At 36.5% G+C, this 13,482-nt stretch overlaps 1 protein-coding gene across 7 annotated transcripts in view; it reads left to right on the forward strand.

Annotated features, from left to right (window-relative positions):
* CHD9 (chromodomain helicase DNA binding protein 9) overlaps nucleotides 1-13,482 on the forward strand; it is a 93,536-nt gene that overhangs the window by 49,622 nt on the left and 30,432 nt on the right. For all 7 annotated transcript variants that reach the window (XR_014318333.1, XM_082769927.1, XM_082769929.1 and 4 more), the window contains 10 exons: nucleotides 75-186; nucleotides 3,660-3,806; nucleotides 5,184-5,252; nucleotides 5,339-5,394; nucleotides 5,966-6,083; nucleotides 6,601-6,687; nucleotides 7,801-7,938; nucleotides 10,067-10,188; nucleotides 11,528-11,771; nucleotides 12,890-13,066. Coding sequence is in view for 6 of the 7 variants with exons in the window: in XM_082769927.1 (XP_082626053.1) it covers nucleotides 75-186; nucleotides 3,660-3,806; nucleotides 5,184-5,252; nucleotides 5,339-5,394; nucleotides 5,966-6,083; nucleotides 6,601-6,687; nucleotides 7,801-7,938; nucleotides 10,067-10,188; nucleotides 11,528-11,771; nucleotides 12,890-13,066 (1,270 nt within the window). In the remaining variant the exon portion in view is untranslated. The remainder of the gene's footprint in view (nucleotides 1-74; nucleotides 187-3,659; nucleotides 3,807-5,183; nucleotides 5,253-5,338; nucleotides 5,395-5,965; nucleotides 6,084-6,600; nucleotides 6,688-7,800; nucleotides 7,939-10,066; nucleotides 10,189-11,527; nucleotides 11,772-12,889; nucleotides 13,067-13,482) is intronic.

Here is a 13,482-nt window from a genome sequence, read left to right on the forward strand (position 1 = left end):
TGAAGGTAAGTAAACTTAGTATATAGCATTCACTTTTTTTTTTTCTTTTTCTTTTTTTTTTTTTTCCCTAACAGAAAGCTAATCATCACACTGGGTAAGAAGCAGAAAAGAAAAAATGAATCTTCAGATGAGTTGTCTGATGCTAAGCAGACTCCGCAGCGGCCAGTGAAAGATGAAGACTCACAGGTAAGCAGTCAGGGTTTTTCTCTTTAATTTGTATGTGCTCTTATGTCTATAGGCTTTCTTTTTCCTGTCTCTTCAAAGAATTATATTTCTGTTGGTATCATGAGTTACTGTCTTTCTCTCTCTCTGTAATATGTGTCTCTCATAGATACAATCCTCACATTATCGTCTACTTTTCCCTTTTTGAAATAAGAGAATCCTGTAGGTTGGAGTCCCTCTGTAGTAATGGGACATCAATGTCCTGCTTGCATCTGCTGCATTTCAGTACAGAAGTGTGTAGATTTGAGACTGTAAGTACTCATCTATTGAGTTGGCTGTTAGACCTGATGCCTACTGTGGGTGACATTGTCATAAGAAGGGGAGAATGTGGTAACTGCCCAATAGAAGGGGCATTTATCAGTCATACCGGTTCTTGGAGAACATTTAAAAGGCCTGTGGCAAACTTTGCGCTTTTTCTGAGCACTGCTTCTGTAGAAACTGAAGAATTACTTTTTTACAGTGTTGGATCAGAAGGAGCTATGCTCAGTGTGCTGGCAGGCTCTAGTTGCTTCTGAAATGCACCTGAAGGAAGTGCAGGATTGAGAACTGAAGGGGTGGGGTCATTCTCTCCTGGCATCTCTCCCTTGTAACTTTTCTGTCTTCATTTTTTAATAGATTGCCCTGGTATAGTCATTTGATCATTTACAAACTTTATGCACAAAGAAATATGAACTGTGTAAGAGATAGTACCCTATTTATATGCAGATTAGTAACAGAATTGCAACTCTGTTCCTTTGGGTGGACAGCATTAAAACCTAAGATTTCATTCTGAAGATGCACAGGTTTTTATTCTGTAGCAATTTCATTGAAGGGGATGTAATCAATATTCATAATAAGTTGCTGAGTAAAAATTAATTGCGTGATCTGATGACAATGTCAGAAAATAATCATGAATTGCAGAGCTGACCTTTAGTATTTTGCAGATGATAATGCTGGGGAAAAGAGGATCCAAAGCCATTTCCAAGAATGGCTTTTTATTAATTTAAATGATGAAGTGCCCTAGGTAAAGGTTACCTGGAAGAGACTGTGGAATGATTTATTCCTCAGGGTATTTGTCTTGGTGTGGAAGGCCTATTTAGCAGACTTGAGAGGAGGTGAAAGGTTTCATGGTTCTGAAGTACTGCAACTTACCAACAGAGTTCTGTAAACACATGAATATAATCCTTTGGGTCAACAACTTTAATACAAAAGACTGAAGTTCATTCCTTTTTGGTTATTGTTTTGGAAGGTTTTTTTAGCTATTTGATTTTTGGTATTAAATGATCCTTGTATGAAGGGAACAGAGCGTGGAGACACTGACGGGTGGAATGGGACAGCAAAAAGTCATGCTGCAGAATGTCACGTAACACTGCTCTGCCTACATACAAGAGTTAGGGAGCATAACAGGAAAGACATCCGTTGCTTTACTTAAGTCTCTGCTTTAATTCATTCTCCGTTAAATATTTGAACGTGATTTTCTTTTCCTGTTGCAAGTAGCTTTCTATTTTAACCCAGGTGGGGAAGGTTAGTGTATTTTTAGGTAATTTGCCCTAATTCATTTGGTATGTTTAGTTTCTCAGTAAGTGTATTCCTTTAGTATGTTGATTTATGTGTTGGAAAAATGTTCAGTACTACTTTATTTTGTTCCTTGTATCATTTTTATGACCATACTTCTCAGCACAGGGAAGTATACAGCCTCTTTCAAACAAAAGAGGTTATATAAATACTTTGGAGAATGTAGGTTTGTAGATGTTTTGTTAATCATTTTATAAATTCAGAAAAGACATACTGAAAAGGATTGAAAATACATTTTAATGACTCAATAACTTAAATAAAATATCAACGACGACTTAATGAGTAAAACTTGAACCTAGTTCTTAACCCTTTTGTTCTTAATTCGTGCATCATTTTGCATTGCTTCTATTAACTAGCCATTTGTATAAAAGCTTGCCTACTTTCTTCAAAGTATTGTTGATTTAAACTATACGGTCACATTCTTAGAGTCTGTTTAAACCTGAAGTTTATTTTTGCCTCAAACTACCCCCCATGCACACTTAGTATCAATGAATAGCTAGTCTGGTTGTTTTTCTCGTGGCAAGTTGACTGTTTTATGCACATTTAGTTTCTACGGAAGAATGGTCGGATGCTCATTCTTTGATGTTTACTGTATTGTATATATTTTACAACTTCTACCTTACTAAAATACTTCTCAAATAGTTGTTAAAGTATAGAAACGTCTTTTACCAGAGAGCAGCCAGACCAAGGCTTGAGTTTAACAGTCAGGAAGAAAGTTCCTGTGCTGCAATCGTACCGTTGCTTCATTTCTGCTCTGGAGAGGCCAGCATGACCACAGGATGTTGGGGTTTGGTCTATCCACAACTTTTTCTTTTCCAGCTGGTTACTGCAGTATACTGCAACCAGCAGTGGCTTTTCCTAAACAACAATATGCTTTCTGTGTAGCTCAGTATAGTAAATTTTATTAATGTAAGCTCTTCTACATAGATTTTATTTGTGATGATGAGTTCTTTAAAGCAGATCGCAATGTTTTCAAATGTTAGTGGCTGTATGTTAACTGACTGTCATGATCCTGCTATCACTATTTATGCAGTAGGTTTACAAGTCAATCATAGGATTGACTTTTGTTTAGGACACTTGCAGTGTCCTATAAATTTGTGCTATGGGGGAAGGAAAGGATACCTGAAGGTAATCTAAGTTTTTGACGCTTAAACAGAGACATGAGAAGAAATTGCTGTCCTAGACAGTATTTCTTTAATATAATATAACATTATTTCTCCAGCTGGAGCTTGTTGTCCTCAGCTGAAACAAGAGTGGAAGATAGCAAAAAAGCTGAGTAGGCAAAATGCTGCGATAAATAGGTTTGATCAAGGTGGAGGAGAAAGCAGAAAAATGAATAAAGAAACAAGCTATTAACAATCAAATCAGAGTTGATCAACAATTTGACCAACAACATCTAATAATCTTTCCTCTTACTGTTTTTGAATATCTTCTTAATTTTCATATTACAGTTGTTTAACAGAGAAAGCATATTTTGCATCTTTCACTGAGATTCTTGAATTAGACAAGAACATACAGCTGTTCCGCTGTTTACTGTTTCAACTGCTGTTGAAATACTGATGCTTTCTTAAGGGAGATCTATTATGTGTCAGTTTAGTTCACCCACCCTCAAATTACTGATCTGTGTTTGCTTGTGAATGCTAAAAATAAAAGCATCAAATGTTCCTGTGAAAAGCATTAGGGAAAAAAAAAAAGTCTAATTGGTCCAAAATAGGATTTGGCTACTTCTTTACCCTGTGGTTCACATGCTTGATGTATTCCATCAGATTTTGTCCACTGATTTTAGATAGAGCTGAAGTATTGCTTAAAGAACCCTGAAAATTGCAGTTTGTGTTGAAGGAAGTTTTTGGTAAAGCCTCTTAGTTTTATTCTACTCCATGCAGAAGAGAAGATCAAATCGTCAAGTTAAACGGAAAAAGTATGCTGAAGAAGGAGAAGGAAAGCAGTCAGAAGAAGAAGCTAAAGTTTCTGTGAAAATGAAAAAGAATTCAGCTCCTTTACCTGCTGAACAGCCTTTACAGTTATTTGTGGTAAGTAAAATCTACCTTGGTCAGTAGTAGGAACTGCCCAGTTGTCTCAAGGAGTTCAGTGAATAAAGCTCAGAATTATCATTACTAATCTGCAGTTCATTCAATGTGACATCTTGCCAAGGTCTTAAGAATTGAAATAAATGACTTAGAGCCATTTTCTTTTTCTGTTAAAAGCATTTGCTGACTTAACAGAAGTTAGGGATAAGCATAAAGGTAAGACAAAGGATAGGTATGGCTGGAGTAATGTGCTGTGCTTTGTTGGTACAGGATAAAGCTGTGCACTACTGTTATCATGACTTCCCAAAATATAAAATTAGTTGAGCCTACGGGGACCTCCGCTTAGCAAGATTTTAAGAAGGGTGCTCCTTTCCTTCCTCATTCTCCCCTCAGGTTCACACTTCAGTGTTTAACTTGTGCCAATTCTGGTACTTGAACTTGGTGTTGAACAATTCCAGGTAAATAAAGTGGCAGGATATACATTTTACAAAAGTGTTCTTGAGACAATTGAAAGAATGTCCAAGCTGTAAGGGAGATGCTGTGGTTGGGAACAAGTCGGACAGGAGGGAGGTTGACCTTATTGGAAGCAACCTTTAAACATGGGCTCACTGTCTCTGGGACCACAGCTTGAGTGTTGGCAGAGCTAAATAATCCACTGTCTGTCGCACACCTAAGCCCTGCTGGAATTCACAGGCATGACCTTGTCTGTCTGATTCCACAGCATAGTTCTGCTATCTGTGTTTAGAGTAAATCTATGCTTGACATATTATGCTACAAGGTTTTCATTTTACTAATTTTTTTAACCTGTCTACTAGAGTTCTTGCTTCTCCATCTCTGTGTAATGAAGCTCAGGTTATCAGATTAATTTAACAGGGCACACACAGTGAGTCTGTGTCTGGAAATCACCATTGCTTGCACAGTGAGTGTGTATGGCAGGTGAGCACTGAGTCGTCTGGTCTTTGGAAGATGAACTGAACTTTTACTTATATTTCTCTCTGGATAGATATTGGCCTTCCTTTTAAGATAAACATCTGGCAGTTAACCTCCTGCATCCTAAGAAAAATATTTTGGTTTAGTATGGGAACATATTTTCTTGGCCTAAATAGTAGTAATCAAATACTAATATTAAATAACATAATGACAACCATACTCATCTGCTTTTGCCTTTCCATTTAATCTATGTTAAAGGAGTAATATTCATCGTACTTTAAATTTGTCTGCCAGTATGGTAGAGACTGCTACTGATAAAGTTCCTATTTACCCTTGCTGTTGATCTTTTAACAAGCCATTGGTGCTGATGAAACCTTTAAGCCTGATCAGCTTGAAGAGAGAGCATTTACTGCTATTTATAATGATGTCATGGGTTTTCTACGTTTATAGGAGAATCCAAGTGAAGAAGATGCAGCAATTGTAGACAAAATCTTATCCTCTAGGATAATAAAGAAAGAAGTAAGTGATTGTCATTGGATGAAATTGCATATTTGAAAATGGGTTTTGCTTCATCATTTTACAATTCTCTGAAATTTCCTTTCTAGATATCTGCTGGGATGACTGTAGAAACAGAAGAGTTTTTTGTAAAATATAAGAACTAGTAAGTATTAGAGTTGTTTCACTGGAGCTGTTGACTATAGTATGGACCATATTCATCTACAAAAGTTTTGTGTTATTTGGAGATTACTTGTCATTGTTTTTTTGTCTTTTTCACATTTTTCTTTGTAAACTTAAAATTTTACGTTTTTTTTTTTTATTTTACCTGTGTGACTAATTTTATTAGATTCTTGCTGATAAATGTAACTTAAGCGTTTCTGGATTCACGTGTTTTTGGAGTGTCAGGTACTCTAAAAGACCTTTATTTAACTTCATTTAAGTTCATGTTAAATGGCCATGCTTTTCTTCTCAGATCACTTGAAAGAGATTTAGGAATCCATAGAGTTCTTTGGATCTTAGAACAAAAATATGCCACCTTAACTAGATGCTTTAATATGATTATTCGGAAGAAAAAATCTTTAATCTTTACAGTGAATTCTGTCTTAAATGGTAAAATAGTCTCTTATTTGAGTGAAATTCTGGTTTATAAACTATATTATTTGAACTGTGTGTTAAAAATAGATAGTAAGCTTTGGCTTACACTAATATATTAATGTTAATCTTTGTAATTTTAGCTCTTATCTCCACTGTGAGTGGGCCACAGAACAGCAGCTTTTAAAGGATAAGAGAATCCAGCAGAAAATAAAACGGTTCAAACTAAGGCAAGCACAAAGAGCTCACTTTTTTGCAGATGTGAGTATGAAATATGCAATTAAAATAAGCTGCTTTTTTCCTTGTCAAAATTGTGATTAATATTAGTTTTTAAAATACAAGAACTGAATGCTGAAAAGTGAATTTTAGCCATCACGACTGGGTGTTGGGTTGCAGCAGGAGGTGGCTTGTTTAACATAATTCTAAGAGCAACTCTCCTGGAGTCACTGAGCTAACCTGACTTGCATGTTTTAAATAGAGGATTATTTGGGTTACTACTTAAGTGATAAGGAGGGAAGGGATATTTTAGTGTGGCGAGGTTCTCTGCTTCCAAGAGAGCACTTCATGCCTAAATGAATCTGCGTAATGCCAGATCCTTCTTCAGTGCCAGTTGTCTCTTGAAAAGGGTGAGGGCAGGGTGGAGTTGCAAAAGCCTCATTAGTCCATAACTATGGCATTCATACATACCCGATCGGATTTTGTGTATGATGGGACCAAGTCTCAGCATGTGCCATCTTTTTTTGGCCTCTCAACTAATTTTATTAATCTTGCATTGCAGATGGAAGAAGAACCTTTTAATCCTGACTATGTTGAAGTAGACCGGGTATTAGAAGTCTCTCTTTGTGAAGATAAGGACACTGGTGAGGTAAATATATCCTAAAGCAAATCTAGAAGGTGCACCTCTGATAATTGTATTTCTAGCAGGTTTTGGGGTAACATTTTCATGATTTTAAGCTTTGAAGATATATTTAATGAGCCATGTCAATCTTGTCATTTCCTATGCTAGTCGTGTTTTTTTTTTTTTGAAATAGAAATCACAAAGTGCAATGGCTTCTCTTTTTATTAGTATTAATATATAAGAGTAAATAAAGCTTAGGTGGTTATTAATATAAATGCAAGTTTTGGTAAGAACCATGTGAGTTCAGACAAAAGACTGATCCCATGCACAGTCCTGCCTCTGATAGTGATGAGGGATCTGCTGAAAGAAGCGCAAGAAGGCAGGCCATAAATAGGTCCAGTGGTGATACCTTCTTCCTCTCTAATTCTATCCCTAGCCTTTAGACAATCAGTGATCTAGAGGTTTTTTGATAGCCACCAGTGTGGCTATCAGTGAACCTTTTTCTCTGTATTTATCAAAACCCTTGTTACCCAGCGTACCTCTCCTGGAAAGCTATTACAGACCAAGAATGCAAGTTTTAAAAAATCAAAAAAGAAAAACCCGTCAAGCAAATGAAGTGCCAAAATTCAGAAAGTGTGTGAGTGGCAAGCAGAAACCAAAGACAGTAAATTTGTCTATTTAAGGGTGTTGGAATAGCTGTAATAATTTAATCTGTTCTTTCAGATAACAAACTGAGCAGACTTTTAAACAGTGATTTCAGCTGTAATCTTAAAAGAAGGTTGAGGGTTAAAATTACTTCATATTGTGTGGTACCTCTGTGTTAAATTCTTTTTTTTCCTGTTTCTTCAAACATCACACTGTAGTAATTTATCTTCCCAAAGACTGAAACTTATTTGTGGGAAGGTGAAATTGAAAAGTACTCTGGGGGTCTACACCAAGTAGAAGAGTATGAGAAGCCAAGGATAAGTAGGTAGTTAAAAAAGAGCCTCCACAAAACACCGTAAAAAGTATCAGACATGTATTTTTGTTTCTGGGTCTGTCACCTAAGTTAGGTCCTCAAATAGTAAGGTATATTAACTAAGGTATATTAGTATGTATACTAAATTAAAAGCTGATAACATTCAGAATTTTCTTCTGCAGCCTGTTATTTACTATTTAGTAAAATGGTGTTCGTTGCCATATGAAGACAGTACGTGGGAGCTGAAAGAAGATGTAGATCAAGCAAAAATAGAAGAATTTGAACAATTGCAAGCTTCCAGGCCTGATTCAAGGAGATTGGTAAAATTATACCTAATTTACCTGTCTGTCTTGGCAAATTGGATTTGATTTTCCTGACTGTAAACTTCTGTGTTTAAAATGTAAGGCTTATTGACAATCTGTGTAAAGGATCTGTGTGCCTTGTTAGCTAGGAATAATAATGTTTTCACGTAGGCATAGATAAATATCTAAATTGTTACTTGGATTAAAAAAATAAAAGTTTTTTGTTTAGGAGAAAATATGAAGTGTTAGAACTTGCTGAGCTTTTAACTGAGTGATGAACACCACATTGAATCTGGCTATTACAGAATCTAAACACCATTAAGATGAGGAGAGAACGGAATAAAATGAAAACATCCTCTTGCGGAGAACGGTTAAGTCTTGTGCTTCAACACTGAAGGAAATTAGCAAACAGGCCTGTCAAACAGATTCCATAATTGCTTCCTGCTTTTATTTTTCCTCTTTTAATCAAGGGCTAGCTGAAAGGAAGAAAAATACTTCTAATGAGGAAATTCATGTTGTCTTTAAATTATCAATCTTCTGTCTTAGAGAAGGAGGGGGAAAAAAATACTTTTTCTATTTAAAGTTCTGTGTGTTATTGGTCGTAGCTTACTTGTATTTAAGACATATCCAGTGTGTTGTAGTGCGCTTGTTCTAATTTATTTTACATATCTGAATATGCACAGTATCTTCTTCTATAGGCTTTGGATTTTATATTTCTCTTTTCTTTTATGTTCATATAATGACAGAGGTTGTAGTTAACCTCTTCAGATTACATTATATTATTTTTCTAACATTTATTTAAAATCCTGCCATTTTGGCGTGCGGGAAGAAGGGCTTTACACATCTCCGTTACCGTATTTGGCTCGGGGAGAAAAAAGATGATTAAAGCGCAACCGTCCAACCGATAGGCATCTCGGCATCAGCAGCAAGCGGGTTTTGTCCCAGGCTCCGGCACGTACGAGGAAGTATGTGCTGACTGCAGCCCTGCGAGCGGCAGCGCGGCCGCTCCTGGGGCTGGGCAGCGGCCAGATGGCTGCTTGTGCGCGAGGGGAGGAAGCTGCAGCTGCTGGGGAAGGCCAGCCGCTGCCGCGGGGACGTGGGGGCAGATGCTGCTGATGCTGGCAACAGGCGCACCAATTGCACGTCTGCAGTTCAGATTCGTCAGATAAGGCCGCATCAGCGTGGAGCAACAGCGAGCTTTTAGAAATCCTGAGTGATGTCAAAAGCACAGCTGATCAGAGAAGCTTTTAGGAAGAGTTATTTTGCTTGACTTTGACACTGAAACTTAGAATCTACCTCAAGAGAGTCTTCTGCTGCAATCCCACCTAGCAGCAGTTTGTCTTTTCTCAGTTGCCTGCTATGAGCTAGTTGCCACCCTGTTGAGCATTCAAGCTTGGAGCTAGGCTGTCTGTGTAGCCTCTCAGCTGTCTTCTAGTTTGCTAGGGAGATGAAGATAATGCACCTTGATACGGTTACAGGTCTGTTGTGTCATGCCCACGGTATCATGATCCTGCCTATGCTGATGCTGTCTTTCATCCGATCTCGTGGTGAAACTGATTCAGGGAACTAAACCTCCCTGTATTTACACAACCTTTTTGTATTCCCAGCATTGGCTTTCTGAACTAGCTGACTCTGATCATTGATGGTTGTGGCAAGTTCTGAGAGGAAAGGGCAAGATCACAGTTAACTCTGTAGACTGCCCAAGCTATTTCAAACTTACTCAGACTGGTGATCTTGAGAAATATCACCTAAGTATTCAGGTGCCTGTAGTTGTGGGACAGCTCTTCTTAGAGCTTACCAAGTCAAACTTCAGAGATTCTTACAGGGTTCTCTGAAGGCTCATCTGAATGAATTAGTGTTTCAAATTAGCAGGGCCAAGCTATTTGTATGTTTAATTTTAGAAATCAATTGCTTGGTATTATTATCTCAATAATTTTAAAAATATTAATTTAAATAAATAAAATATGAATTTCAGGTTTCAGCAAACTACTTATTAGCAAGTAATTTCAACAGTGACACCTTCCCAATATTAAGAGTGAATAATTACATTGTAAATCTCAGCTGTTAGACTGGAGAAGTAGTGGGTAGAACTGTTTTGGGGAAGAAAAAAAGTGTGCCAATTTGCATGTGTGTTTTTCCCTTGAAGGACCGACCGCCTCCAAACTCCTGGAAGAAGATAGAACACTCCAGGGAATATAAAAATGGCAATCAGCTCAGGGAATATCAACTGGAAGGACTTAACTGGCTCCTATTCAACTGGTACAACAGGTATATTCATAGATCTTTTTTAATGCAAATTTTAAATATGGGGGTGAACAAGTGCTACGGGGTTGAATAATGTTTTGACTAAATATATCTTAGCTTCTCTGCTCACAGCTAAAAAGGTATAACTGGAAGAAATGGGAAATTTTCTTCCTTTGAAGCTGTGTATACAGCTATGTTTTTTATCAATAATGGCAACAAAAAAAAATGGTAAAGAGAAAAACTAACCTAACTGAACATAAATTTTCAATAGCTTGAGGAATTATTAAAAACAAACAAAAAAAAAAAAACTTCCACCAAAGTACAAACTTTGAGAATTTTTGGAACTGGAATATAATTTTGTGTTATTCTCTATCAAAATACCCAAATAAAATTACTTCTATAAAAAAAATTATAGTCTCACTGCTGCACTTTCATCTTGCAAAATATTTTCTAGAATTAGTATATGTTTCAAATATAGTTACCTCTTTTCAAACATAAGACTAGTAAATAATTATTTCCTTACATTAGAAGCTAATTTAACTTCCGTTCATAAATACAGTATGGTATTAACTGGAGTATAAGTGCTTTCAGGATTTTTTCCAGAAGCATGTCTCTGTATCTAGTTCAGATATCTATTCATGCATTGTCCTGCTTGCTTTCTTTTCAAAGCATCTGTTGCTTGTGCTTTAGAGGCAGTGTCAGTGAGCATACCATTTTACCACATAAGTTCTATGATGTGCAAAAAAAAAAATTGCCTTAAGCTCTGTGTAAGGCACTCTATAGCAGTATGAGCACCTATGCAAACAGTGAAGGGTTGGAATACATGGCTGAGGGTGAGCAGCTAGTGGTTCTTTGCATAGTAATTTGGTTATATGCATCTGTCTGAGTTTGGGAAACGTGGGGGAAGTTTGGCTGTGCTGTTAGGATATCCTCTGTTAATGTGAGGGTAGCTGGGATACTTGCCATCTGTGACTATTATGGAATCTTCACTGATTTCTAGCAGACTTGTCAAGGTGAACACACATATAGGAAATCCAATTAATTTAAATTCCTTTAATTGGGACAGATACGGTCCCAGAAGAATATTTGGAGTAATTTTCTAGGAGAATGTCACAGAACATTCCATTCCTATGGTTTTGCCAGTGCTAAATGGAACTGAAAGCTTGTGGTTTTTTGTGCCAAATATATTCTTTGCCCTTAAACAGGGAACATTTAGGAGCATCTTCTGCAGTACTTTGATTTTGACTATTGTTTTAAACTGGTATAGTTGAGCTTTGCTTTTATATTTTTATCCATTTGAATAATAGCTTGAATACTGCACTTTCTTTGACCTTAATAACAAATAAATATATTTTACTTTCAGGCGAAATTGCATTTTAGCGGATGAAATGGGTCTTGGCAAAACCATTCAGTCAATTACATTCCTCTATGAAATCCTCCTGTCTGGTATAAGAGGGCCTTTTCTGATCATAGCTCCGCTTTCCACTATAACAAATTGGGAAAGAGAATTCCGCACGTGGACTGACCTTAATGTTGTAGTGTATCATGGAAGTATGATCAGCAGGCAGATGATTCAGCAGTACGAAATGTACTTCAGGGACTCCCAGGTATTGTAATGTTGCTTGCATTAACTATCTAACCCAAAGACTGCCTCAGGTAGTAGGAATGAAAAGTACGTTTTACATTATCTGTACATAGACTGAGAAAGTCATTGTACGCCCCATGATGCATTTTAAAGCTTTTTGCTTGCCTAAATCTTTAACATATGCTTACTGAGTAAGTTTTGTGAAAGTGGTTGCAGCAAGATATATGTTGTTTCAGTATGCTGAGTGATTTTGCAATTGAATAACAGTGATGCTGATACACGTGTGGAGATTAAAGTGTATGCAGATGGTTGCAGTTGGGCCCTTAATGTGAAGAGCAGTATGAACAAAAATACAGCCGATTAAGCTCTGTTGCCTTTATGTAGCTGTTAATTTCCTTTCCCTACTGTAAACTAGCCTTGCCCATGTACAGTTTGCTTTTCTGTCTTAATTACTTTACGTTAATTGATAAGAAAAAAGACCTGAAATCTGACTTTTTAACAGTTTTTTTCCTTGTCTATGTATTCTGCATAGACAAACAATTTATTTTTAAAAAAACAAGGCAGTTCTGTGAAATTGATAAGGCTGGAAACCTTTTTTTTAAAGCAGTCCTAGATATTAGATACTAAAATTAAGTCTTGTTTCTCTAGGGAGTTACTTTATACTAACTGTCTTATCGAAGGCTTTCCGTATTCTTTATCAGACCAGTGGAGTAAAGCAAACTAGATAAAAGGTGTTTGTTTAGTTGTTAGCTGATATTTTTATTACGTAACTGTGTGACAGTTAAATGTATTGCTGCCATATTTTTACTGACTGTTTTTTTCTGTTAGAGAGTCTTTCAGATTTTCACAGATTCAGAAATGTAGTATTGTCAACAAACACCTGAGAAGATGTTTTTATTATATGGGCTATATCAGTAATTTTGAAGTGGTTAGAACATGACTGTTGGCTAGACAATATTGAATTCCTGGTGGTGAATAATTGTTAGTATTAATTGCAGTGTTAGAACATTTTGTCATCCCATACACATTTATCTATAATGTAAGAACTAATGTCTGGCTTTGGATAAGATTTCAGCGACAAATTCTTTGAAATGAGTAGGTTCGAGATAATATAAGTTTTGTGTTGATGAATCTCTACAGGGACGTATTGTTCGAGGTACCTACCGATTCCAAGCCATTATCACAACCTTCGAAATGATTCTTGGTGGCTGTCCAGAGCTAAATGCAATTGAATGGCGATGCGTTATAATTGATGAAGCACACAGGCTGAAGAATAAAAATTGCAAACTCTTGGAAGGACTAAAATTAATGAACCTTGTGAGTAACTTTATTTTACTTCTGTTGTTTGATTCTATTTGTTTCCTGTACAAATAGTTATGTACGATATGATGATAAATCACAAGCTTGCTTATCTGTCAAAAAGAGGCCTTGAGCAGTCTTTCTATGGAAATACCTGTTCCTGATGCTCTCTTTGAATGCTGCCTGTATTTTTGAAACCTGATACTGGTATGTTTCTGATGGAAAAGAAAGCGTGAAAAGCTCTAACTGTAAGCAGTCTATTCCTGATGATCCTATTCTATACCCTGTTTAGATTACAATGCTGACTTCATTTAAGATGGTGTTTGTAATACTAAAATGTTTTTAATGCAAATGTTTTTACATTAATTAATGTTTAAACTACCTTATAGCTTTTTTAAAAAAACAAGTTAGTTAACAATAAAAGCAAGCAATGC

This window comes from Aythya marila, assembly GCF_965140915.1.
Source record: "Aythya marila genome assembly, chromosome: 12".
Classification (NCBI taxonomy): Eukaryota; Metazoa; Chordata; class Aves; order Anseriformes; family Anatidae; genus Aythya; species Aythya marila.